Source organism: Eleutherodactylus coqui, chromosome 7 (assembly GCF_035609145.1).
Source record: "Eleutherodactylus coqui strain aEleCoq1 chromosome 7, aEleCoq1.hap1, whole genome shotgun sequence".
Classification (NCBI taxonomy): domain Eukaryota; kingdom Metazoa; phylum Chordata; class Amphibia; order Anura; family Eleutherodactylidae; genus Eleutherodactylus; species Eleutherodactylus coqui.
The window spans coordinates 224102190-224129658 of NC_089843.1; the positions used below are offsets into that span (position 1 = coordinate 224102190).

A 27469-nucleotide genomic window follows, 5' to 3' on the forward strand; every position below is an offset into this window, starting at 1 on the left:
TCCAAAAACAAAAGAAGGCTCAGTGTGTCCTATCCTGGATCTGAAGTAACAAACATGGCCGCCTCCAACACCTATTCAGATGGAGCTTCTCACTACTTTGTCATTTCCTTCATAGACTCTAACAGGTTGTGGTCTTCTGTAGACCTGCCTGACACTACCTGCATTCTCCTATGTGCCCCCTTCAACACGTTACATTACAGTCTGAGCACTGGCAGTGTGTCGCCCTTCACTTGGCTTCATGAATGTCACTGCGGCCGCCTTAGCCTTGTTTAGGGAGTCCCTGTTATCCTGTACCTGTATCACCTCCTCGTCAAGGATCCTTCAGGAGAATATCTGGTGTCTCATCCTTATGAAGACTCTCAGTTGCTGTCGGTCATCCTTCTCCTTCCCAGTACGTTTTCTCTCTTGGATTGCCATGTAATATGACAGTGGCATCGGTTCTCTCCTGGCAAAAATATAGCGACTATCCAGTCCAGAATTCATTGCCTTAGACTAGATCTGCCTGCAGGATGGTAGTTCCATGGAGTTAGTTCCTTTACCTCAGTTCTACTCCAGACCTTTCTAGAAAGCCTTCCTCTCCAGATAGAACACATTTCTGCTCTACCTGGACCAGCCAGGTTTGCTGCTCTCCTCTGGTGAGCGGAGGTGTGCTGTGCTGCTCTGCTCCTAGCTCCCGTTTCACCCCCTGGTCTTGACCGCAAATGCCGGTCTGCTAGAAGAGGGTCCCGTTTCACCCCCTGGTCTTGACCGCAGATGCCGGTCTGCTAGAAGAGGGTCCCGTTTCACCCCCTGGTCTTGACCGCAGATGCCGGTCTCCTGGAAGAGGGTCCCGTTTCACCCCCTGGTCTTGACCGCAGATGGCGGTCTCCTGGAAGAGGGTCCCGTTTCACCCCCTGGTCTTGACCGCAGATGGCGGTCTCCTGGAAGAGGGTCCCGTTTCACCCCCTGGTCTTGACCGCAGATGGCGGTCTCCTGGAAGAGGGTCCCGTTTCACCCCCTGGTCTTGACCGCAGATGGCGGTCTCCTGGAAGAGGGTCCCGTTTCACCCCCTGGTCTTGACCGCAGATGGCGGTCTCCTGGAAGAGGGTCCCGTTTCACCCCCTGGTCTTGACCGCAGATGGCGGTCTCCTGGAAGAGGGTCCCGTTTCACCCCCTGGTCTTGACCGCAGATGGCGGTCTCCTGGAAGAGGGTCCCGTTTCACCCCCTGGTCTTGACCGCAGATGGCGGTCTCCTGGAAGAGGGTCCCGTTTCACCCCCTGGTCTTGACCGCAGATGGCGGTCTCCTGGAAGAGGGTCCCGTTTCACCCCCTGGTCTTGACCGCAGATGGCGGTCTCCTGGAAGAGGGTCCCGTTTCACCCCCTGGTCTTGACCGCAGATGGCGGTCTCCTGGAAGAGGGTCCCGTTTCACCCCCTGGTCTTGACCGCAGATGGCGGTCTCCTGGAAGAGGGTCCCGTTTCACCCCCTGGTCTTGACCGCAGATGGCGGTCTCCTGGAAGAGGGTCCCGTTTCACCCCCTGGTCTTGACCGCAGATGGCGGTCTCCTGGAAGAGGGTCCCGTTTCACCCCCTGGTCTTGACCGCAGATGGCGGTCTCCTGGAAGAGGGTCCCGTTTCACCCCCTGGTCTTGACCGCAGATGGCGGTCTCCTGGAAGAGGGTCCCGTTTCACCCCCTGGTCTTGACCGCAGATGGCGGTCTCCTGGAAGAGGGTCCCGTTTCACCCCCTGGTCTTGACCGCAGATGGCGGTCTCCTGGAAGAGGGTCCCGTTTCACCCCCTGGTCTTGACCGCAGATGGCGGTCTCCTGGAAGAGGGTCCCGTTTCACCCCCTGGTCTTGACCGCAGATGGCGGTCTCCTGGAAGAGGGTCCCGTTTCACCCCCTGGTCTTGACCGCAGATGGCGGTCTCCTGGAAGAGGGTCCCGATGCTTTTAGTGGTGGTGTGTGCTCCCTTCACCCCCTACCTCTTTATCTTCCACTTCTCCCACGGGTGATCAAGGCAGAAGGGATTCGAGTCCCCTTGGGAGCTCCGATTTGCTTCCTCTTCTCCTTGTATGTGAACATGATCAACCGAATCATAAACGCCCAATTGGCTCTTCCAGGCCATGTAGTTCTGCTTGCTCAAGGTGCCCTTTGCAAGCTAAATGTGAGTGTCTGCAGCAGACTCTTGGATTGGGTCATTCAGGTTATGAGAGCCTACTGCCAGCCTTCTCCCATCTGTCACCATGAAGAGACACCGATTCTTTCCAGGAACATCTTTGCTTCATAGCCTTCTTGCCATTCTAAGGGTCTCTGTCCTTCCATCCTCTTTCAGAGACATTTGGTTACAAAGTCCCTTGTGAAAACCTTTCTGCAAGCAGTGGTGCACACTGTTCCATAGACCAACACCCCAATGGCCTTTGAACTTGGTATTGGATGCCCTTCTTCAGTTTTTCCCCTTAGGGTCTCTTCTTTATGTCTTATATCTTGGATGGTGGCCTGTCTAGTTGCATTGACTTCCATGAGAGGAGAATTGGAATTGATGACTTTCCCCTGTTTTCCCTGTTTCATCCCTCGCCGGGACATGGTAGTCCTTTACCCGGTGCCTTCCTTCCTCACCGGGACATGGTAGTCCTTTACCCGGTGCCTTCCTTCCTCACCGGGACATGGTAGTCCTTTACCCGATGCCTTCCTTCCTCACCGGGACACGGTAGTCCTTTACCCGGTGCCTTCCTTCCTCACCGGGACACGGTAGTCCTTTACCCGGTGCCTTCCTTCCTCACCGGGACACGGTAGTCCTTTACCCGGTGCCTTCCTTCCTCACCGGGACACGGTAGTCCTTTACCCGGTGCCTTCCTTCCTCACCGGGACACGGTAGTCCTTTACCCGGTGCCTTCCTTCCTCACCGGGACACGGTAGTCCTTTACCCGGTGCCTTCCTTCCTCACCGGGACACGGTAGTCCTTTACCCGGTGCCTTCCTTCCTCACCGGGACACGGTAGTCCTTTACCCGGTGCCTTCCTTCCTCACCGGGACACGGTAGTCCTTTACCCGGTGCCTTCCTTCCTCACCGGGACACGGTAGTCCTTTACCCGGTGCCTTCCTTCCTCACCGGGACACGGTAGTCCTTTACCCGGTGCCTTCCTTCCTCACCGGGACACGGTAGTCCTTTACCCGGTGCCTTCCTCCCTCCCTAGCATCATTTCCATTTCCCAACTCATTGAAGATGTTGTCCTACTTTCTTTGTTTCTTCCCCCTCCCATCCCAAGAAGTGGTCTCTCAAGCAGCTGGATGTTGCATGATCCGCCCGTTACCTCTTCCTTCAGGAGCCCGACCCACTGTGCGTCGTGCCAGATGGATGCTTCAGTGGTTGCCGTATCCCATTGGCTCCCCAGGGAGGTGTATCCCATGAAGAGATGAGACCCTGTTTTTGGATTATGGCACTCTAGTCAGCGGGTGCTTCCTGTGCAGCTCACCACCAGGCTTCCACTATCTGCTCTTCTATCCATACCTTTCTAACGTTTTACCTTCATACCAGCGGATGGGGCTCAATCTCTTGCTTCGCTGTCGTCTTGCGGTTCTTTTTGCCAACTCCAGTGAGTGTTTTAGGACATCCTGATTCCTTGTGTCCCCACCCCGTTCCCCAAAGCTTTTGGTCTTGGTTAACTCTTCATACCATGAGTTTCTCTTAGTATTGGGGCACAGACCCTCCCAGTTGTTTGTGAAGTTTGGGTTGCTCTCCTGGGATACAAACCAATGACCCATTCTGTTAGCGTCAGGCGGCAGCATGTGTAGGACGGACCTACGTTTGCTCTAGTGGCAGCAGCCGGTACTCATCGTTTCCTGTCGCCCAGTGAAGACTGCAGCAAAAGGGATTTTACAAGAACTACAATAGTTCCATAGTACCATAGTTATGTAAAATAAAGGACACAGAATTGCTTTCGTAATGTAAAATTATTATGTTTAACGCGCTAAAAAAGTCAAAATTGCTGTTTTTTGTTCATCCCGCCTCACAAAAAAATGACACCCCTAGATTCTATAGTGTTTTGTCATACTCGGCTCCACTATTGGAGTGTGGAAAGGCCCTCCAGGTCTGTGGGGTTCATATACCGAGCTCCTTTATCCCTACAGATGCTAAATTGTATTCTACAATAGCAGCCAATCATTCGCCGTCCTTTATACCTTCTTGTTCATACAGGCCAGGTGGGCTTAGTTCCTAAATGAGACGACACTATAAAGATGCTGATCCTGATCTCTTATGCTAAGAGTGAAGGCCCTTTTATACGGACGAGCTGTGATGCAAGTGATGCTGGTACTCGTCCCTGTGTATCCTCACAGCGCTGCTGCTGCACAGGAGCGAGTACCTTGGACAGCGCAGCTGGAGGAGAGTTGTCTCCCCTCACTGTACGCAGCCGGCGTTCAGTACTGACCAGCTGACCATTCAGGGGATTTAAATGCCGCTGTCAGAATTGACAGCGGTATTTAAATGGCTAATAGCCACAATCGGCCAAACGGCCGATAGCGGCTATTGCCCGCGGGTGTCAGCTGTAATAAACACCGCAACCTCTCTTCATAATACCCCGCTGCTCCATGAGGTACCTATACGTCATGGAGTGGGAAGGGGTTAAACAATCAAAATCACATACTTTTTAATTAGTGATGTCCTGACCACATAAAAAAAAACAAACTTTTTTCAGAATGGAAGTTATTTTCTATTCTATTTTACAATAAGCTAACGGGAACAAAAACTTTTCTTCTACCCAAATTGCGTTGGCTGTTCAGGCACCCAGAGATGCTGCTCTTTCCTTCAGGTAGCCGGGCTTTAAGGGGACGCAGTCCTACTGCCATTTGTCTGCCAATTCACACGGAACGCTTCAGCAAATTACCGGGCAGCACAAAGAATTTTTAGCTGTATTTTTTGTAACTACATTAAGATGGCACAGAAAACTCTGCCCTGGCTTTAGGACTTCATGCGCTGCTCTATAACAGCCCTGTAAACTGTAGGCTTACCATTGGTTCAAAATCTGTAGCATAAACAGTCTGTAGTGGTCAACCATACAATATAGATGTCTCATGAAATCTCATCCACACCCTGGGGAAGAGACTGGCAGCGCCAACTGGGCAGCGTGGATCCACGCCAAGATGTCCTGCATGATGTGGATTCACTTGTACCCATCACTGCCATGATGCCGCATACAGGCGGACCGGGCCAGCATGGAGGATGCCCGATGCTTCAGGACCTCTTATTTGGTGCATGCGGTCGTGGCTTTCACATGGGGGGTCTGATTATGGTCCATTGGAGCCCATTGGCCGTGGATCTCCCCGCTCTATCTATGGGAAGGCTTATGTTTACAGTGATGATGATGATGATGATGATGCTTTTTAAACCCTTTTTTATTGGCATTTTCAGATAAACCATCGATGAGTAAGTTGTTACATAAAGTTGTGATCGCCTCTTGGCCGTTTCTGTATACTTAGTGTTGTCCGTCTCGTATATCCTCCCTGGTGATGCTTCTTAAAGAGTAACTGCCCTTTTTACAGAAGTCTCACATGTCCGTATGACACGTCAAATGTTTGTACCAGTGGGGGTCCGGCTGCTGAGACCCCGGCTGATCGCTGAAATGAGGGGGCCAAATGACTCTTCAGTTTAGCTCTTCGCACAATCCCCAATATTGGCCCTTTTGCTAATCGGCATCACGTGGCCTGAGCTGTTTGGCATCGTGGCTCGTTCTGGAGGTGTCGGGACGTACAAGTGCCCCCCAAGACCCCGGAGTCAGTTTGTTTCCGGTGATTCACTGACTGATGGAATCCTTTTATTTTAGAGGTATTTGGATGATGCAGAAAGGGAGAAGCAGCAGTACATGAAGGAGCTCCGGGAGTACCAGCACTCCGAGGCCTACAAGATGTGTAACGAGAAGATCCAGGAGAGGAAGATCAAAAAGGGTGAGACCCTCGTATCCGTCTGCCTCCACCGCTTACTACTTTCACAATGAAATGCTTTATTCTATGTACACTTTAGTCTTTTGGGGTTTTCTCCCTCGTTTTGACTATTTTTGGTCCCTTTTCACATCCCAGATGCCATTATACTGTATTCAGCTATGCTTGTGTGAAATGTCTTGAGGCTATCAGCTGTGAATATGTCTCTGTGGCATCTCAGTGCCCGTTTGCCACATTGTACCCCATCCACTGCCGTACCCCTGTAATATAGCAGGTTCATCAATATCAAGCAGTTCTCTATTAGACAGTTTGAGTTCCATCATCTCTGACACGGGGTAAAGTGGACGCCTCTTGGCTACTGGACAACAAACTACGCCTAGCCATTCAAAACTGGAAAGTGGGGACCTGAGCCTAAAAAGAGGCCCCAGGGGACTTGTAGAACGACGCATTTGGAGATGAGAAAGGGGGACAGAGCTGGGATCAGCCCATAGATACCCCAAGGGAGACAAAAAAGGCCCTGCGCTCTGAACGGGACCCAATCAGTGAACATGGGCAGTTCAAAAGTTCCCAAAAATTGACAGGTCCACTAAGGAGTTAAAAAGAGGGGATTTGGCATCTTTCTTGGCAAGGCAATGGAAAGGGTAAAATGGTAAAGTCCGCTGGTGCAAGCACCTAGTGGTGAGCGACTCCTAGGCTGCCGTTTTCTGGGCAGACTGTTTGCGGGGGTGGTTTGCCACCTATTGGAATCTCCTTTTCTTTGAAGTCCTCCAGTAGTATTTTCGGAGCCGGGTGCAGCTGTAGTGCGTCTGGCCAGATCAGGCAATATAAGAATTGGGCGATCCTGAACAGAGGAGCAACAACCGGAGCTGGCTGCAGGAGACCGTCCTTATCTTACTAAAAGGGGATCCTAAATCCACCATTCCTGGGGCGCATCGTGTCGGATGGCTTGGGTTCCCGGGCTCTATGGAGTCCATCAATCTCAGTAAGGCAATCAGGGATCCACAACCTTTCGGTGTCCCGTACTTGGGGTGTGCCGCACGAATGTCCTAATCCGGAGAGTATTTCTCCATATCACCCAGGTGTGTCCAAAGGTCTGCGACCTGCGCAGCATTGTCTTGCCTAGCTGGTCTATGGGTCCCGAGTACAGTAAGGGGATGTTCCTTGGCCGCCTCCACAGCCACCAACCACACGGTGGCCGTTCTATTGTGTCTCCATATGTTTGTGAGGCCTCTTACGAAAAGCCCATCTCATTCAGCTCTGGTAGAGATAAGAGCCTTCCAGTCCCAATTATTATTGGGGAAGAATGGTGCATATCGGATCCTATGTCACGGACTTCCATCATAGTCAGTGGGGCTCGTTTAGCGTCTTTCAGTTCGTCCTATGACGATTCTGTTTGGCTAGTAGGTTTCCGCCGGCACAGGGGATTATAGAGCCTCGTGTGGCGCAAAGTGTTACGGCAGCAGACATGCAGTCCTTAGCTCTCACTCATGACTTGAAGGTTGTGAGTTCAATCCCTGCATGGTTCAGGTATCCAGCTCAAGGTTTTACCAAACTTCCATCTTTCCGAGATCGGTAAAACGAGCACCCAGCTTGCTGGGGGTAATAAACATGACCTGAAAGCGCTGCAGAATGACTTGGCGCTATACAAATAACCACAGGTTAGAGGTTGGTCTCTGAGGGGCAAGATGGCATAGTAGATGTCGTCTAGGACCACATGTCCTACCTGCAGCTGCCTGTAGGTTTACCGAGGGTGAAGGGGAGCCGGATGGGAGCGCTGGGGCCACCTTTCTTGGAAGAGGGCTGCACTCCTGAAGCTGCGCCGGTGATTGAGAGCGCACTGAGGGACAGTGGGGGGCGCCATTGAAGAAGTGCTGAATGCTGCTGGAGTCGCTCCCCTGGGTCACGGAGGGAACCTCTTCTTTCGCCCCATCGCTGGTGATGCTGATAATGGCTTGGTTAGAAGGAGCATGCACCACCATTGGCTAACCACACACCCCTCCACTTTTTGGTTTTTAAAGGGACAGTGTCATCTGGTTATAGCTGAGCAGAACATGTGACTGATGCAGCCAATCACTAGCTAGAGAAGGTAAGTGCCAGTGATTGGCTACAGAAGTCACATGTCCTGCTCAGCAGCATCCAGTAAGGACAAAGGGATTGTGAAGACCTTCTAAGTAGACTTGCAGGTGACATCCTTGCTGCCGTCTTTCCATCTGGTCTAGACTGTCATGAGAAGCTCCTCCCGCAGTGATGACGGCCTCCGCAGAGTCTGGCACAGGAATATCTCTAGTAGACCTGCAGTCTGGCCCTCCGCCAAGGAGACGTGTGCCGTAGTGCGCTGGTCTGACCACATAAGTACCTCCGTGCTTCATCCAGTCCCAAACCCCGGCTACCCCCACATGGTGATAGATCCCCCTCTGTGGGCCAATGAGAGAATACTATCCCCACAAAATACATGTCCGCTTGCAGTAATTGTGGCCCCTTGCTGTAAGAGGGCCCCTTTCACAGTTGTCAAATGACTCTTCCGTCACCCCAGTCTCTTGCATCGTGAAGCCGGATCATGGCCAGCGGAGACGCAGGGAAGGAGTCCGGCTCCCGTCGGTGTGGATGATGGGGGTGATGTAAGACCTCTGTGCAGCCAGGGCTCTGGAGCGTCTTGGGAGAACAGACCGCACAGTTAAATGGGGGTTTTCCACAATTTTAAATGTCTTGACAATCCCTCTGTCCTTCCTGGTTGCTGCTGAGCAGGACATGTGACTGCTGTAGCCAATCACCAGGCTCAGCAGTGACCTAGCAGTCACATGACCTGTGGTTGGGGGTGACAGTTGGCGTCTGATACTGCCGCCAATCCCGGGGCATGAAAGTGTGCTGCCCCCTCATCCGTGATGGCATTGTTTTGGTTTATTAATGGCGGCTGCTGTATGAAGACCCCCCCCCCCCCCCAGATTGATCGCTGTCACACCCCACAATACACCGCTTCCTGACACCTGATGTGCATGTACAGTGGTGCTTACCAGGGGTCTCCGAAGCTGAGACCCCAGTAACCCCAGCGGGGCCACGGCTGAGCCACCAAGATGGAGCTCCCATCCCAGCGATTTAACTGTGTTAGATGGTGCGCTCAATGCGCAGTTTATATGGGTTTGTATCGCCCCGCAGACCCTACAGACCATCGACACCGCCAGGGGGGCCTTGTACAAGACCAGGACATCAGAGATATGCCCGGATGGCTGTCTGACCACCGCTCCTATCCCCAGAATGGTACCAACGTCCACTCCAGTCCTGACACCGCGAGAAAGACGTTATACGGCAGGCGTGCAAGAATGTAAATGTGGCCCCGCCATAATCCTCCTGACCCGCGGAGCAAGAACGGCTGGACTCAGAAGCCATCATGAGGGGGTCTTTACCCCAAACTGGTTACAAGCTTATCCCACAAGAATCCTGCAGGACCTCGTTAGCAAGAAGCACTAATTGGGGCTGAGTCCCACCATACAGCCGTGGGGTCACTTGTTACCCCGCTTGATGAAGTCCCTTCATGGACTTCTTGAGGGCTCTATTGAGAGGTGCTTCTTGGCACATCAACGCCTCTGCAGACCTAAAGGGTGGCTGGAAAATGTCCATTAAAGGGAGGCCCCAAAATCAGCATGGTGCTCCTTCATTCCTGGGGCCGGCGCTTGGAGTGCGGCTGCGCCGCTGGGGCCGGCGCTTGGAGTGTGGCTGGATCAGGCAGATTTAGGGGACAATTCATCTTTCTTCATCTAACTCCTGCTGCGTTACAGGTAACAGACTTTATAAATGCAATTTGAAAATTTTTAGGGGTTCAGTTTTTAAAATGGCGAGATTTGTGGGGGTTTGCAAAATATAGGCCCCTCGCAGTCCCCTCACCATTTGGGGTATGTTCCCAAATGGCGGAAAACGGCAACAAAAAACCATGTCAGAATCCGTGGCATAGGGAGCGTGAAACCTGGCGCAGATCCACCACACAGACCGCAGCCGTCTGCAGCGCCCCAGGAAACAAGACGGCCAAAACACATTGATCTAAAGAGAAAACTGCAGCAGTGTAGAGCCTGTTACCAAAGTAGTCCTAGATATAATCCTGCAGTTTTCACTTTGGCCACTAGGCCTAATAATCGGCACTTTCTGTTCTGTAGAGCAGCAGTGTGGAGAGCGGGGGGTGTTCACTGCAGTGCGGGGCAAGAGGTGAGCTGTGACATCACCTATTGTATATGAGATCTTGTGTTATGGTTTTATTGACTGCAGTCCTGCTTGTGATGAGATCTAGGAAGTGTTGGTGCCCACACGGCATCTTTAGTTGCTCTCAGTTTTTGGCTTACCTCCCACTCTGCTTCTGGAATCTAGTATGCGTTTTTGGTTTGAAAGCAGATCTTGATTGATTCTGTCTTTTCTCATTTCTACAGAAGAGAACATGAGCTCCTCTGCCATCCATGTGCTGAACGGACACACACAGAAGGTAAGTTATGCCGTCGTCAAAGTCGCTTCGGTGGGATGATGGTTTGCAGGCGTCCTGGCCGGTCGGTGGGATGATGGTCTGCGGGCGGCCTGGCCGGGCGGTGGGATGATGGTCTGCGGGCGGCCTGGCCGGGCGGTGGGATGATGGTCTGCGGGCGGCCTGGCCGGGCGGTGGGATGATGGTCTGCGGGCGGCCTGGCCGGGCGGTGGGATGATGGTCTGCGGGTGGCCTGGCCGGGCGGTGGGATGATGGTCTGCGGGCGGCCTGGCCGGGCGGTGTGCTAGTCTGGTGGTCTTCATGTAGGCCTCCTTGTCCTGGAGCTTGAGAAGTTTGCACCCTCCTTGTTCTCTGGCTCAGTGTGGGAATCGCTGTTACTTTGTCACTAAGTAACCCTTTCCTGACACATGTATTATGGAGCAGGACAATAGTTCCAGCATTGCACCATGGCATGCTATAGGAGCTATTTGCTGCAGATCTGCGGCGCGGAGGCCCACCACGGACTCCGCAGCAAACATCAGGCTGTGGGCCGGAGGCCTTAGAAGAACACACAATGACTGGACCAGTTGAGTGAAGTGTGTGGCGGTTGGCGTGACTCCACTGACGCAGCATGGGCACAAACTGCCTGCATGTTCCTTGGCTACGCTTCCTTGACTAGCTGTCTGTGGCTATGCCTCCAGGCATAAGGCATTGTACGCTGGATCCACCAATCATCCGGCTTCTTATGTTTTAACGGTTTCACTAGATGTTTTAGTAGTTTTGTATCTGACTGGCTTTGTGACTAAATCTCCCTCTTCCTATCTAGTCACTGACTAAATGTTCCCTCGCTGTAAAACACTTACTCATTTGAATTGTTGGTGACGTTGCTGAATCGTTCTGCTTTCAGACTGGAGATTCTCAGGGCGACATTTTATCAGCTTTTGATGTACCGATATTTACAGAAGAGTTCTTGGACCAAAATAAAGGTAACGAATCATTCGGATATTCCACATTCATCCTTCTAATGAAGACCAAATGTCTACAGCACTATGGAGGATTGTTACTTGTCTGTAGTAACAGACCGCAGGAAGTGGGGCCGGTCTTCACATACGCGAGCTCCATGGAATCATCGGGCTGCCTTGTGAGCTGCGCCATGACTGCCGGGCCGTGTCTTTCAGAGGCGCTTCCTGAGATCATTGCTGCATGGGATTGATGTCATTGTGCTCTTGCTGCTAACAGAGCTCTGGATGACGGGGGAGAAGTTATTCACAGTCCTTGACTAATGGCAAACTTTGCAGCAACACAATTTTACCCCCAAGTAAAGTAATGCTACTTGTTACCGGCGCTCAGCATCTTCTACCAAACTGATCTGAACAGTCCAAAGCTCTGTGCTCAGCAAGACCATAATGGAATCTGTTGGGCCAGGAGGGAGGAGTGGAAATCAGATGGCAGGTTTACATGTGTGAATGATTGCAGTATTGGAACAAGGGTACACGTTTATTGGGGGAGACTGTACAATTCACAGGAGGCCCCTATCCCAGCGCCTCGCCACGGTTCACCTGCTCCCGGGGTCCCAGCCGATGCCACAGACATGTTGCCTGTAGGGCTTGTGCACCCTGTCATCCTCCTTTCTTATAGGCCAGTGCATGCTGTAATCCCGTCCCCTACCAATCACCAGCCGTCACCTGCTATATTAGACGTCCTCCCCCCTAGGGATGCCTAGGCACTTGCTCTCACCAGCCATTGTGATGAAGCCCCAGTCTGTGTGTTTCTGGTTCTGACCCTGGCCTGTCTGACTTCGCCTCTGTAGTTTGGGCTCGGCTATGGCTTGCTGCCAGCCCTGACTGTTCACACTTACCTCGGCACAGCATCCACATAACTATCTGTAATGCACCCAAACCCTGCAGCAAAGCCGCTATCCCATTTAGAGAGGTTAGGTGTGAAAACCGGGACAAGTGGTTATGCAGCTAGTTGATCAAGTGTCTGCGCAGCTACAAAAGCCTCCATTATGAGGAAGCACATGGTCAGTGGGATTATGTACACTAGAGCAATGTGAATGCCCTTCCCTCTGGGGTTTGGATCCTCCACACATCGTGTAACACCATCAGTTGATTGAATAACATGAGCCGCCTACCACAGGACCCCGTCCCCAATCCTGGGAACCCCTCCCATCCTCTATTGTTTCCACCCGCCTTCATGTGATGGATCCCACCAATTGGCCGAGGTCTGATAAAGGCTTTAGGGTGTTAATACCATATACATTGTATATCCTAAATGCCCCTTGGGGGTAGCCATGAGTGTTCCTGGGTCTCGTGTGGTGCCATGCTCTCCATTACAAAACCCACCCAGCAGAAACAAAGTAACATAGTATTTAAGGCTGAAAAAAAAACCACCTGTCCATCCAGTTCATCCTGTTGGCCCCCAATGTGGATCCAGAGGAAACAAATACCCCAATGAGGTAAAACCAATTATCATCATTTTAGGAAAAAAAACTCCTTACCGTCTCAAAATATGGCAATCAGAATAATCCCCGGATCACCGACCCTTCTGAGCAATCAGTGATCGAACATGTAATATTGTATCGCTCAAGAAAGGCACCCAGAACCTTATACTCTTTTAGTGAGTTCACCATCACCACGTCCTCAAGAGTTCTTTAGGCTCACCGCTCTTACAGTAAAGACCCCCTTCTATGTTAGTGTTGAAACCTTCTTTACTTTAGAAGTAAAACACGGTGCCCCCTTTGTTACAGTTCTGGATATAATAGATAAGGGAAGAGATCTCTGTACTGATCCCTGATATATTATACATAGTTATTAGAGCGCCCCCTTGTTACAGTCCTGGGTATAATAGATGATGGGAGAGATCTCTGTACGGACCCCTGATATATCTATACATAGTTATTAGAGCGCCCCCTTTGTTACAGTTCTTGATATAATAGATGAGGGAAGAGATCTCTGTACTGATCCCTGATATATTATACATAGTTATTAGAGCGCCCCCTTGTTACAGTCCTGGGTATAATAGATGGGAGAGATCTCTGTACAAACCCCTAATATATTATACATAGTTATTAGAGCGTCCCATTGTTACAGTCCTGGATATAATAGATGATGGGAGAGATCTCTGTACTGACGCCTAATATATCTACACATAGTTATTAGAGCGCCCCCTTGTTACAGTCCTGGGTATAATAGGTGATGGGAGAGATCTCTGTACTGACCCCTGATATATCTATACACAGTTATTAGAGCGCCCCCTTGTTACAGTCCTGGATATAATAGATGATGGGAGAGATCTCTGTACTGACCCCTGATATATCTATACATAGTTATTAGAATGCCCCCTTGTTACAGTCCTGGATATAATAGATGATGGGAGAGATCTCTGTACTGACCCTTGATATATTATACATAGTTATTATAGCGCCCCCTTGTTACAGTCCTGGGTATAATAGGTGATGGGAGAGATCTCTGTACTGACCCCTGATATATTATACATAGTTATTATAGCGCCCCCTTGTTACAGTCCTGGGTATAATAGATGATGGGAGAGATCTCTGTACTGACCCCTGATATATTATACATAGTTATTAGAGCGCCCCCTTGTTACAGTCCTGGGTATAATAGATGATGGGAGAGATCTCTGTGCTGACCCCTGATATATCTATACATAGTTATTAGAGCGCCCCCTTGTTACTGTCCTGGGTATAATAGATGATGGGAGAGATCTCTGTACTGTCCCCTGATATCTCTGTACATAGTTATTAGAGCGCCCCCTTGTTACAGTCCTGGGTATAATAGATGATGGAAGAGATCTCTGTACTGACCCCTGATATATTATACATAGTTATTATAGCGCCCCCTTGTTACAGTCCTGGGTATAATAGATGATGGGAGAGATCTCTGTGCTGACCCCTGATATATCTATACATAGTTATTAGAGCGCCCCCTTGTTACAGTCCTGGGTATAATACATGATGGGGGAGACCTCTGTACTGACCCCTGATATATTATACATAGTTATTAGAGCGCCCCCTTGTTACAGTCCTGGGTATAATACATGATGGGGGAGAGCTCTGTACTGACCCCTGATATATTATACATAGTTATTAGAGCGCCCCTTGTTACCGTCCTGGGTATAATAGATGATGGGAGAGATCTCTGTACTGTCCACTGATATATCTATACATAGTTATTAGAGCGCCCCCTTGTTACAGTCCTGGGTATAATAGATGATGGGAGAGATCTCTGTACTGTCCCCTAATATATTATACATAGTTATTAGAGCACCCCCTTGTTACACTCCTGGGTATAATAGATGATGGTAGAGATCTCTGTACTGACCCCTGATATATTATACACAGTTATTAGAGCGCCCCCTTGTTACAGTCCTGGGTATAATAGATGATGGGAGAGATCTCTGTACTGTCCCCTGATATATCTATACATAGTTATTAGAGCGCCCCCTTGTTACAGTCCTGGGTTTAATACATGAGGGGAGAGATCTCTGTACTGACCCCTGATATATTATACACAGTTATTAGAGCGCCCCCTTGTTACAGTCCTGGGATTTTGTTGGTGAAAAGTAAGAAATCAGACAGTTGAGCTGTGGCTGGGCTGTCCAAGCGGTTGGCAGTACACCCTAGTAATGGATCGGGCGCCGTGTGCCACCCTTTAGGACTGGTGTTTGGAATGCCGGTCTTGGTAAAACTGCCCCAAAAGCTTTAATTTCTTTCACTAATAGTTTTTACAAATCTCTCCCTCCCTAAAGTCCGCGAGGCAGAACTGAGGAGACTGCGCAAAATGAACATGGAGTTTGAGGAGCAGAATGCCATCCTACAGCGACACACGGAGAGCATGGGTAGTGCCAAGGAGCGGCTGGAGCAAGAGCTGGCGCAGGAGGAGAGGCAGACCATGATCCTTCAGCAACAACTCCAGACCATTCGACAGATTCTTCTCACCAGCTTCTCATCGCTACCAATTCCAGGTGAGCCGGTATCAAAGATTTACGGATCAAGCAATCAGCCCCCACGCGTATGCCCAGTCTGGCACGTATGCCCAGTCTGGCACGTATGCCCAGTCTGGTGCTTATGCAGGGGCCGCATGCACTGCTGGAAATCGCGGCTGTTTGCCATCTGCTGGGTTTCTCTGATGGTTTTGGGGGCTTACCACCCTCTTCAGCGCTGTCTTTGGCTGTGAAGGAAGGCCTTCATTGGGTAATAAGGGCTCATGTCACATCTTCCAGGGGCCAGTACTTGCCAGGGAGCAATTTTCCAAGGAAAGCACTGAATACTTAGAGTGTTGGTGATGTGCGGTGATAGAGGGGGGCTGTAGAGTAGATCTGTGGCCCATTCGCACTGTCCCTTGTGGACGGGCCGCGGATCTGACGGCCTCCCTTGACTTCGCTAGACGCACTAAGATGGTTCCTGCTTCCATTTAGTTTTCTGCATGCAGAATCTGGGAAACATCCGCATGTGTCCAGTGAAGAGCGGCCGCCCACGGGTCCCTATTGGTGGGTCTTTCACATGGGTGGCTCATGCCGATTCTGCCAATCTAATCCGGCCACAGACATGAGGCCTAAACTTGATGTATTTCTCAAAAGTTTAAAAAATGTATGAAATACATAAAATTGTACTGCAGTAACCATAGAAACATCTGACTGAAGATCTAAAAGCACCAAAGCGGCACATTTTGTGAAAAACGACATTTATGTCCGTCCCAAAACTTTTGGCCACAACTGGAACTTGTTCTGCAAATATAAGCTTTTGGATTTAAGGTGTTCTATTTTTAGTAAAGTGATAATGTGCATACATTAAGGCACCTAGACGGGGAGGGAGGAGACTCGGAAGGCCATGCACGCTCCCCTGGGTAATATGCAAATAAGGGAGATGGAATAATACCTCCACAGCGCCACCTACTGGAAGCAGCATTCCTTCAAGCCAAAGTCAGACTCTCTTTATATAAGGCTTGTAACAATGACTGGGAATTACAAGCAAAGCCAGCCTCCATGTACAGACAGCTGTTTCAGGGTGTTTGCCCCTCATCAGTGTACAGTAGGAGTCTGGCTGTGCTAGTGAGAGGCCTGGGACGGGGGTCAGAAACGCTATGTTTTCTCCTTAGGGAGACACCTAGATGTAATATGCAAATAAGGGAGATGGAATAATGCATATTACCCAGAGGAGCAGGAATGGCCTATTGCGTCTCCTTACTCACCATCTAGGTGCTCTCCCTAAGGAGAGAAGAAGGCGTTTCTGACCCACCGCCCTCCCACTGAGGGGCAAACACCCTGAAACAGCTGTCTGTACCTGGAGTCTGGCTTTGCTTGTAATTCCCAGTCATTGTTACAAGGCTTGTACAGTCTGACTTTGGCTTGAAGGAATGCTGCCTTCCAATAGGTGGCGCTGTGCAGCTATTATTCCATTACATTAATGCATACAGATGAGGGCAGAGCTGCACCCCATCAAGCTGTGATTTGTGTATATAAAGATAATTGTGTGTTTGCATACTGCCTTGGACTATCCCTGTCGGGCCGGATTGCTGGGTTGCTCTAGTGTTTGTATACAAGGGAGTGCAGGAATACCTCTAAGCTCCACAGACTGAAGGAGTACCCAAAAATGCCAACCATCATCTCTGTCTGCTGGGTAGAAGCGGCATCTGACGGCACGCCTGGAGGAACGGCTTCCACAAGTCCTGCCGCCACACTGTGTGCTCTGTAGATGTAATGCTGTCTCCCTCCTCCTATACAGGCACAGGAGAGACTCCCACCGTGGGGAACCTAGATGTCTACATGGCCAAGCTGCACAGCGTCATAGAGGGGAACCCGGTACAGCATGAGAAGCTGGTCCTCCGCATAAAGGAGATCCTGTCCCGAATAAACAGGTGCGCCATGTGTATAACCCCACCCCCCCACAATAAACCCCTCCCCCGCGGACTGTCCCGGCCTGCGGGGCCACATTGCACATGTGTCACTTCAGCGCCAGTACCTTTGGAAGGCTGCTCCTGCTTCAGGCTCCTCGGAGATGCCTTGTTTTACGCCCGCATTTACTTTATATCCTCGGTAAACTCTCATTGGATTCTTTTGTTTAGAAAGAAATCCCAAATTTTGAGAAAATTCTTAAACCTTAGCATTTTTCATATGGATTTTTTTTTTCTACTTGTGAAGTAGCTGGTGTAACGCCCAAAGCAGTTAACCCCTTAGTGACCAAGCCTGTTCGCGCCTTAGTGACGGAGCCAAATGTTACATATCTGACATGTGTGACTTTAACAGAATAACTCCGTAAAGGCTCTGCAGATCCCAGTGATTCTGACTTTGTTTTTTCGCCACATGTTGGACTTCATTTAGGTGGAAAAATAGGCCGATAGAATTTGTGTATATTTATTAAAAGTGCAAAAGTAGGGAAAAGTTTGAAAAAATCATTTTTTCACATTTTCAACTGTAATATCTCAAATATGTACAAACATAGTACAAATCTTTGCTAAGATATAGATTTCCATCTGTTCACTTTATTCTGGAAGCACATTTGAAAAGCTTTCTTTTTTTTTTTTTTTTACCATTTATGAGACGTACAAATTTAACATTTACTTCTCAGCATTTTGAGGAACACTTTGTTTTCCTGCCCCAAGCCAAAATTTTAAAGGCTCCTGGGTGTCAGAATTATAGATACCCCCCCCCCAAATGACCCAATTTTATAAACTACCCCCCTTAATGTGTGGACTGAGGGGGGCAGGAGGATTTTGACCCCACTTTCTTTTTTAGGAATGAATACAATTTAGAGGAGAAAAAATAAAATTTCATATCATGAAAATGAGGCTTAACACCCCAAAATAGTCTCCCCCCCCCCCCCCCCCCGTTTGTCCTGTTTTCAGAAACGCACCCATTCAGGCCCTAATCTTATGTCTGGATGCACAACGGGGTCCAAACATAAAGCAGCAGCCAATGGCTTCAGAACAGACATTCAGGCCCCATTGCCCGCTTGTAGAGCCGTTGAGGGGCCAAAACAATGGAGAACCCCACAAGTGACCCCATTGTGAACACTAGCCCCCCTAACACATTCATCTAGGGGTGTACGGGGGATTTAGACTCCAGTGTTTGAATGAATATAAACAAAGAAGGAAAAATTATGAGCTTCATTTTTTAGAGGCAATTGTCATTTTATAAACAGCTTTTTTTGTACAGCGTTCGCAGGAATGAAGACTTACACCCCAAAATGGATCCCCCTGTTAGTTCCGTGTTCAGAGACATACCCATTGTGGCCCCAGTCTTATGTCTGGAAGCACAATGGGGCCCAAACTGAAAGCAGCAGCCGATGGCTTCAGAACAGACCTTTTGCATGAAGGTGTTTCGGGCCCCATTGCCACTTGTAAAGCCCTTGAGGGGCCAAAACGATGGAGAATCACGGAGACAGAAAAGTCTACATATTCAGTGAGTTATTGTGAGCAGCGGTCTCACTAGACAGTTCACCTGTCAGTCCTTTTATGAGAGCTCTGCCATCCCCGGTCTCTGCATGGTGTCAGGATATATAGAGGGATTGGATGGTTGACGCACTGTATCCTCAATGAGTTATAAATGATCACTCCTCCGTATAACCCCCGTCTGTAGTGTCTCTAAAGGATTTCAATAAAGATTTTTCTTAAGTCTATACCTGTGAAAAATGATGGAGAACCCCCACAAATGACCCCATTTTGAAAACTAAACCCCTTAATGAATTCATCTAGGGGTCTACTGAGCATTTTTACCCTAAAGTTTTTGAATAAATCTAAGCAAAGCAGCAGCAATAAATTTTTTGGCAATTGTGTCAATTTAAAAAGTTTTTTTTTCTTTGCACAGCACACATATAAATGACTAGCTGATATACCCGGCTTCGCCCGAGTTATATATATATATATACTAGCTGATATACCCGGCTTCGCCCGAGTAAATTTGGTACTGGTGTTTATCTAGTGTTCACACGGAAAGTCTTATACAGTCGTGGTTACTGTAGAGATACCGGGAAAAACATATGTTCACTTAACTTTTCCTATTTATGACATAATCAATGCTCTTGCCAAATGTTAAGTTTCTACGACATCGGGAAGTGAGAGAATTAGTAGTCTGTCTATCAGTCCTTGGCTGGCTGTCCTTTTCTTTCCCTCCCCAAAATGGATCCCCCGTTTGTCCCGTGTTCAGAACCATACCCCTTGTGACCCCAATCTACTTACAGGACCCAGGGCTAGGCCTATAATGGAAGGAGCACTCGTTGGACTTCAGGGTACAACGGAATAAATTCCAGGCCCCATCGCCCACTTGTAGAGCCATTGAGCGGCCAAAACAACAAAGAACCCCCACAAATGACCCCACTTTGAAAACTAGACCCCTTAATGAATTCATCTAGGGGTGTGCTGCGTATTTTGACCCCACAGTATTTAAATAAATCTAAGCAAAGCAGAAGGAAAAAATTACGATTTTTTTTTTTTTTTGTGCAGCATACATAGGAATGAAGACGCTCACCTCACAATGGATCCCCCTGTTACCCCCCCCCCCCCCCGTGTTCAGAAACATACCCGTTGAAATATACCACTATTGTGTAGCCTCCACTCTTCTCTTTACAAGTCTGATGCCCATAACGGGGTTGATCGCGGCCCTCGCTCACCGCTCTGTTACCTTTAGTAGCCAGGAGCGAGGAGATGTCACATGTCCCAGCCCCCCCCCCCCCCCCCCCAGCTTCTGCGCCTACACCCACCACTTTACCAACAGGCCAATGCGCTGAAGTTGGGGGTCCGCGTGTAAAGAGCCCGTTGGGGGACATCGCCAGTTTACACTTTTGTTCTTACTTTACATGATCCATTGGATAACGGCGATCATGTGACCGGGAACGGCATGCAGCGGTCCCCGGTGACATCTCTGCTACACATGCTACTCGGGAGCAGAGAGATTTTTAATTTTCTGGGCCACGAGCCCTTCTGTGCACGATGTTTAGAATGTGATGTAAGGTCCTGGAAGGACTAGAATGTCGCAGAGGAGGGAGGTGAGTACTTTCAGCTTCCCTCATGGATCCAATGCATGAGGGTACCTAAATGTTTAACCCTTTGCAATCCAATCTTAGATTCAGGGCTTCCTAGGGAGCTTTCTCTTTCTGCGATTATACAATGGCGCTATCTGCTGGCTAGAGTCAGTACTGCAGAGTGTGACACGCCGGAGAGGTGCCGACAACAGAGCGGCCAGTAATCTACAGTAAGAATACCCTGCCGGATGTCTTCTGACATCAGAGCTGTACAGGCTTCAATCAGAATGTTGTTAGAAGTCAGACAGTGGATTGGAAAGGGTTAACTTTTTTTTACACTTTGATTCGATCACCATGATCCATTGGATAACGGCGATCACATGCCCAGGGGTCACTCACCGCAGCCCCCATGACAGCTGCAGGAGCGGTCACATCCACATGCCCTGGCTTTAATTCTCAGAGCGAGTCTGTTTTTTACGGCCTTGACGATTAAAGCTCACAAAGCCAGGACTTCAGACAATGGGGTGGTCACTAAGGGGTTAACATCTATTTACATTTCACACAATGGTCCCACTTTTTTGGGATTGCCCCGTTTCACTTTCCTGTGATCGCTGTGACTTGATGTCCCTGCCCGCACGTGCCCAGAGCTCATACTGCTGAGTCTATGGGTCTCTGAGCAATGCTGTGTGCCTATGGCTCTCCTGGCACAGTCGGGTCGCAGAGAAGCTGGCAGATGAGCTGCCTGACTGCCAGGATGCTGGGGGAGGGCACAGCTGGGCTGCCGAGCTGTGACTGGCTGTCGCCGCCATCACATGCCGATTGGACTGCAGTCAGGGCTCTGTGATCTGAGCGGTCATTGGAGCGATCGCAGAGGTCCTGCACAGCAGCGGTGGTCCAAGGGGATTCTCCTCAGGGAGGTTTTAGGAGGCCTGGACATTATAGTGTAAGGGCAGTCCTTAAATGCTAAACAGGTGCCATCTCAGGGCACCCAGAGTGATTATTGGTTGGGTAATCTTTGGATCCCGGGACGCTGAGCGATAAGGATTGACTTCTTCTTCGTTCACATTAGGCATGTATTAAAACCAAGCGATAATAACGGTATATGTAACATAGTAACAAGTATGTAAGGCTGAATGAAGACATTGTCCATCTAGTCCAGCCTGTCTATCCTCCTGTGTTGATCCAGAGGAAGGAAAAAAAACCCAAGGCCAGAAGCCAATTAGCCCTTTGGGGGAAAAATTCCTTCCCGACTCCCTAATGGCAATCAGACTGTTCCCTGGATCAACCCCTAATAGTTCGTACCTGCCTGTATACCCGGATTAATAATTACCCTAAGATTTATATCCTGTAATATCCTTCCTCTCCAGAAAGACATCAAGTCCCCTTTTAAACTCCTCTATGGATCCTGCCATCACCACGTCCTCAGGCAGAGAGTTCCACAGTCTCACTGCTCTTACAGTAAAGAACCCCCTTCTGTGTTGGTGATGAAGCCTGCTTTCCTCTAATCGTAGCGGATGTCCTCTTGTTACCGCCGCAGTCCTGGGTGTAAACAGATCCTGGAGAGATCCTTGTATCGTCCCCTCATGGATTTATACATAGTTATTTGGTCGCCCCTTACCCGTCTTTTTCCCAGGGTAAATAATCCCAGTTTTGGTGCCTCTCTGGGTATTCCAGTCCCGTTATTCCATGTATTAGTTTAGTTGCCCTTCTTTGTACCCCTCCAGCACTGTAACATCCTTCCTGAGCCCCGGTGACCAGAACTGTACGCAGTATTCCATGTGAGGCCTGACAAGTGCCTTATATAGTGGGAGGATAATGTTCTCGTCCTTCGCCCCTATACCTCTTTTAATGCACCCCAAGACTTTATTTGCCTTTGCAGCAGCTGACTGGCATTGGTTACTCCGGTTTAGTCTACAGCCCACTAGTACCCCCAGATCCTTTTCCATATCACTTTTCCCTAGTGGTACCCCATTAAGTGAATATTGGTAACATCCATTCTTGCTGCCCATGTGCATAACCTTACATTTATCCACATTGAACTTCATTTGCCATTTTTCTGCCCAGCCCCCGGCTTATCTCGGTCCGTTTGTAGCCGCACATTGTCCTCCATTCCCCCCCCCCCCGATCCCACGGCTTATCTCGGTCCGTTTGTAGCCGCACATTGTCCTCCATTCCCCCCCCCCCCCCCCCCCCCCCGATCCCCGGCTTATCTAGGTCAGTTTGTAGCCGCACATTGTCCTCCATCCTCCCCCCCCCCCCCCCCACCAATCCCCCGGCTTATCTCGGTCCGTTTGTAGCCGCACATTGTCCTCCGTTGCATTAATTATATTGTATAATTTTTTGTCATCTGCAAATATTGATATTTTGCTGTGCAGCCCCTCTATCAGGTCGTTGATAAATATGTTGAACAGAGTGGGGCCCAATACTGAACCCTGTGGCCCCCTGCTAGCGACGGGGGCCCAATCAGAGTATGAACCATTTATTACCCCCCTCTGCTTTCTATCTCTGAACCAGTTTTTTACCCACTTACACACGTTTTCGCCCAATCCGAGCTGCCTCATTTTGTATATTAGCCTATTATGTGGCACGGTGTCAAAGGCTTTAGAGAAGTCCAGATATACAAGATCAATAGATTCTCCCAGGTCCAGCTTAGAGCTTACTTCATCGTAGAAGCTGATCAGATTTGTTTGACATGACAGACCCTTCATGAACCCATGCTGGTGAGGAGTTATTCCCTTGTTCTCCTTGAGGTGCTCATCGATGGCGTCTCTCAGAATCCCCTCGATGATTTTTCCCGTTACTGAAGTGAGACTTACTGGCCTGTAGTTACCAGGCTCACTTTTGCTCCCTTTTTTGTAAATTGGAACCACGTTGGCAATGCGCCAATCCAATGGTACAACACCGGTCTTGATAGTGTCTAGAAATATTAGGTATAGCGGCCTAGCTATCTCATCACTTAGTTCCTTTAGTATCCTTGGGTGTATTCCATCTGGGCCTGGCGATTTATCAATTTTAGTTTTCTTTAGATGCTTCCGCACCTCCTCCTGCGTCAGGTATGAGATATTTTGTGAGGGGTTCGTTTTATTCCCCTGCATCTCGTGTGGCATTTCCTTTTCTTTGGTGAATACACTTGAGAAGAAACTGTTTAGTAGATTTGCTTTTCCTTCGTCATCATCAATGATTTCTCCTGCATTGTTTTTTAAAGGGCCAGCGCTCTCCCTGCAAATCCTTTTGCTGTTAATATAGTTGAAAAATAGCTTCGGGTTGTTTTTGCTCTCTTTGGCGATCCGTCTTTCTGCCTCCTCCTTGGCAGTTTTGATCGTATCTTTGCATATTTAGTTTTTTTCCCTGTATGATTTTAGCGCTTCTTCGCTGCCTTCTTGCTTTAGTAGTTTGAACGCTTTCTTCTTTTCGTTTATTGCCCCTCGTACCGTCTTGTCGACCCACATTGGTTTCCTTTTAGTTGAGTTTCTTTTATTTTTAAAGGGAATGAACTGCTCACATGAGGTGATTAGGATCCTTTTGAACTTTTCCCATTTGTCCTCCGTACTGATATTTTTGAGGATGTTGTCCCAATTAATGTTACCGATAGTTCTAAGCTCATCAAATTTTGCTTTACTAAAGTTTGGTTTCTTTGTCACTCCCTGATAAGGCTTCCTATTGATTGACAGCTGGAAGTTGATTATATTGTGGTCGCTGTTCCCCAAGTGCCCCTCAACCTGTACCCCCTTTATACGCTCCGGTTTGTTAGTTAGTACTAGGTCCAGAATGGCCCTCCCTCTAGTTGGTTCTCGCACAAGTTGGTTCAGGTAATTGTCTTTAATTACTCTCAAGAACTTATCACCCCTGTGAGATTTGCAGGTTTCCTTCTCCCATGTTATATCTGGGTAATTAAAGTCCCCCATGATAATTACTTCGTTTCGTTTTGACACCTCTTCTATCTGCCTTAGTAGTAAGTCTTCAGTTTCTTCTGTTGTTTTTGGTGGTCGATAGAAGACCCCTATCAGGATTTTGTTATTTTTTCCTCCCTGTATTTCTATCCACAGAGATTCCACCTCTTCGTCTCCTACCCCTATATCCTCCCGTAGCCTCGGCTTCAAGTTCGATTTGACGTACAGACATACCCCTCCCCCTTTCTGGTTCCTTCGGTCCCTACTGAAGAGATTGTACCCCTGCAAATTCACCGCCCAATCGCACTTATCATCAAGCCATGTTTCAGTAATTCCGACTATATCATAGTTTTCATCAGTCATTCTCGCTTCAAGCTCGCCCACTTTACCGATCAGACTTCGTGCATTCGTGATCATACAATTTATATCATTTTTTTTGTTTTTTAAATTTGTTTTGTTGCTATTCGTACTTATGGCTGATCTATCAGTTCTAACTGTACTATCCCCACCCCCTGCTCGACCCCCATTCCCTTTGCTTGGACCCGGATCGCTAGTTACACTGGCTACCCCACTATTTCTCATTTTACCCTCCCCCCCCCCCCCCCAGTCCCTAGTTTAAACACTCCTCCAGCCTTCTAGCCATCTTTTCCCCCAGCACAGCTGCCCCCTCCCCATTAAGATGCAGCCCGTCCCTACGGTAGAGCCTGTAGTCAACAGCAAGGTCAGCCCAGTTCTCCAGGAACCCAAATCCCTCCTTCTTACACCAACTCCGGAGCCACTTGTTTACCTCCCTAAGATCCTGCTGCCTTTCTAGTGTGGCTTTAGGTACAGGTAGTATTTCCGAGAAAACTACCCTGGAGGTCCTCGCCCTGAGCTTGGACCCTAAGTCCCTGCTGTCATGTAGAATTATTTACCATGTGAGCCGGCCGTCGTTCATCTATGAGCCACTGCCTTCTAGTTGTGAATGGAGGTGGGCAGCAGGAAGAGATCCCCAGCGCGCGCCGCCTCCGATCAGTAAACGATCACTCTTGTGGGGAAAGGACATGAGTGCCAATCTTTGGGACGACTGTAATGGCGCAGAAGCGCCTGCCAATGGTGCCATGTAAAAGCCCTTCTATCTGCTGTCGACCCTCCACCCGTCACACCCTAGTAACTGGTCTCTATACAGGCGTACGGTGTACAGACCTGTCTTCCATAGCCACCCTCGTGACGACCTCGGCTCCCCTGCTATGAGGCACATAGAGACTTTGTAACCCAATGTGATATTGTTATCGGAACCTATCCAGCCAAGAAGAAAGGTACGGGCAGCCACGTCTGTGCCACCTTTACCACCGGGACGCTGCAGCTCAGTGGATGGATCTCTAGCCCACCCACCTCCATGCCACTGTCCACAGATGCACAATGGCCTGCTGCCACGGGACGTCCACCGTCTGATTTTTATGCTTGCAGCATCGGCATGACCAATTATTGTCCGTTGTTCAGTCGCCGCCGGAGTTTACAGGGAACGATCATCACTCCATGATCAGGCCGTGTGGAAGGGCCCCACGTCATAGCAGGTGACCAGGCAGATCTCTTTAGGGAGGTGCTACAGTTTGTTCAGGCCACTTCCCTTCCTCCTGATAGTTTCCATCCCTCCTCTGACATTTATGGTCCTGGGGTTTTTTTTCAACTGTTTTTAGTCCCAGAAACAGAGTTTTAATTTTGGCTCCTCCAAGCCCTCTATGGATAAATGTGGCACGTGGTCCAGCTCCATTATACAGCTGACACCCCCCACCAACGGGCCTAACAAGGGTCTGCAGGGCAGCCGTGGGCATGGGCCAGAGGGAGGGCATGGTTAAGTACTTGTCCAGGCAGTGGCCTTTCATTGGTTACTAGCAGATGTATTGTCTGGCCTGTAACCGCCATCTAATAACCTTCTGTCGGCCTGGAGGGGGCGCTGCCGGTGGTGACCAGGTGGTATATATTTATATTCCACAACCTTCTGCTCTGTAACCGCCATCTAATAACCTTCGGTCGGCCTGGAGCGGCCGCTGCCGGTGGTGACCAGGTGGTATATATTTATATTCCACAGCACTTCTGCTCTGTAACCGCCATCTAATAACCTTCTGTCGGCCTGTAGGGGGCGCTGCCGGTGGTGACCACATAGTATATATTTATATTCCACAACCTTCTGCTCTGTAACCGCCATCTAATAACCTGTCGGCCTGGAGCGGCCGCTGCCGGTGGTGACCAGGTAGCATATACTTATATTCCACAACCTGATTGGTTGTTTGGGTGGAATGGAGCAGAAGTGTTGTGGAATATAGATCTATGCGGCCAGGTCCAGTAGTACGGAGAGGCGGCCATTGCACCGAATCCTCAGAGACCCTTTCTATATTTCTTGGTTGTTTCTTAACCCCCTGATCTTCTTTTTCAGTGATCATCTGTAGGATTTGGCTCTGAAGATGTAGAAGCCCGAAGACGAAGCGTTGTGAAGAGCAAGAATACCGAGTGACAATACATGGAGATTGTGGGCGCTTTGTGATTAGTAAACTGTGTGACTGTGTCCGTGTTCACGAGCCTGCGGTGATGATGTGACGCTAAGACCATGACACATAAAGTATAGTCGGCCGACTAATGCGCACTCTGGTAACGACGCTCACACTGTATCGGGGCCTCCTATGGACACCGGCCGTATTAGTAGACACACCCGGCTCGTGGCGCCTCTGTCCTCCTGCATACATCCCCTAGCTGTTGGCCCTGTACACACAGTAGCTTCTTGTAGTTACAGATTAGATTGAGGTACTGACATTCCCTAAAAAGACAGCAGTAAGTGTTCATTAAAGGGGTTTTCCAGGGAGAATTCTACTAATGACCTATGATCAGGATGGGTCATCAATAGTTGATCGCTGGGGTTTATTGCTCTGCTCCCCGACCAATCAGCTGGCGGGCACATGCTGTCAGCGCCGCAAATACACGGTCAAAGCTGAAGGAGGTGAAGTCTCCACACTGACCTCCAGGTAGTGGCCGGCGCTTGTAACTGCAGGCTGGGGACTCATCGAAATCAACGCGAGCCGTGCCTGCAGTTACAAGCATCGGCCACTACATGTGCTTCGGCACTCCTGCACATTTAATATCTGCACAAGTGGTGTTCATACCAACTGCAGATTGAATGCAAGATTGGTGCACAATTTGATCAAATGAAGTAGGCCCATCCGCCGCATCTTGCCGAACCTTAATGGATGGGTTTGTAGCTCTACAGACAT

At 49.3% G+C, this 27469-nt stretch overlaps 1 protein-coding gene across 3 annotated transcripts in view; it reads left to right on the top strand.

The window, feature by feature from the left end:
- HMG20B (high mobility group 20B) overlaps positions 1–26769 on the top strand; it is a 41005-nt gene extending 14236 nt beyond the window's left edge. For all 3 annotated transcript variants that reach the window (XM_066574500.1, XM_066574501.1, XM_066574503.1), the window contains exons 5-10: positions 5800–5920; positions 10327–10379; positions 11263–11341; positions 15126–15341; positions 17101–17233; positions 26641–26769. In XM_066574500.1, coding sequence (XP_066430597.1) covers positions 5800–5920; positions 10327–10379; positions 11263–11341; positions 15126–15341; positions 17101–17233; positions 26641–26653 — 615 coding nt within the window. In that variant the 3' untranslated portion in view covers positions 26654–26769. The remainder of the gene's footprint in view (positions 1–5799; positions 5921–10326; positions 10380–11262; positions 11342–15125; positions 15342–17100; positions 17234–26640) is intronic.
- The last annotated feature ends 700 nt before the right edge of the window (positions 26770–27469 follow it).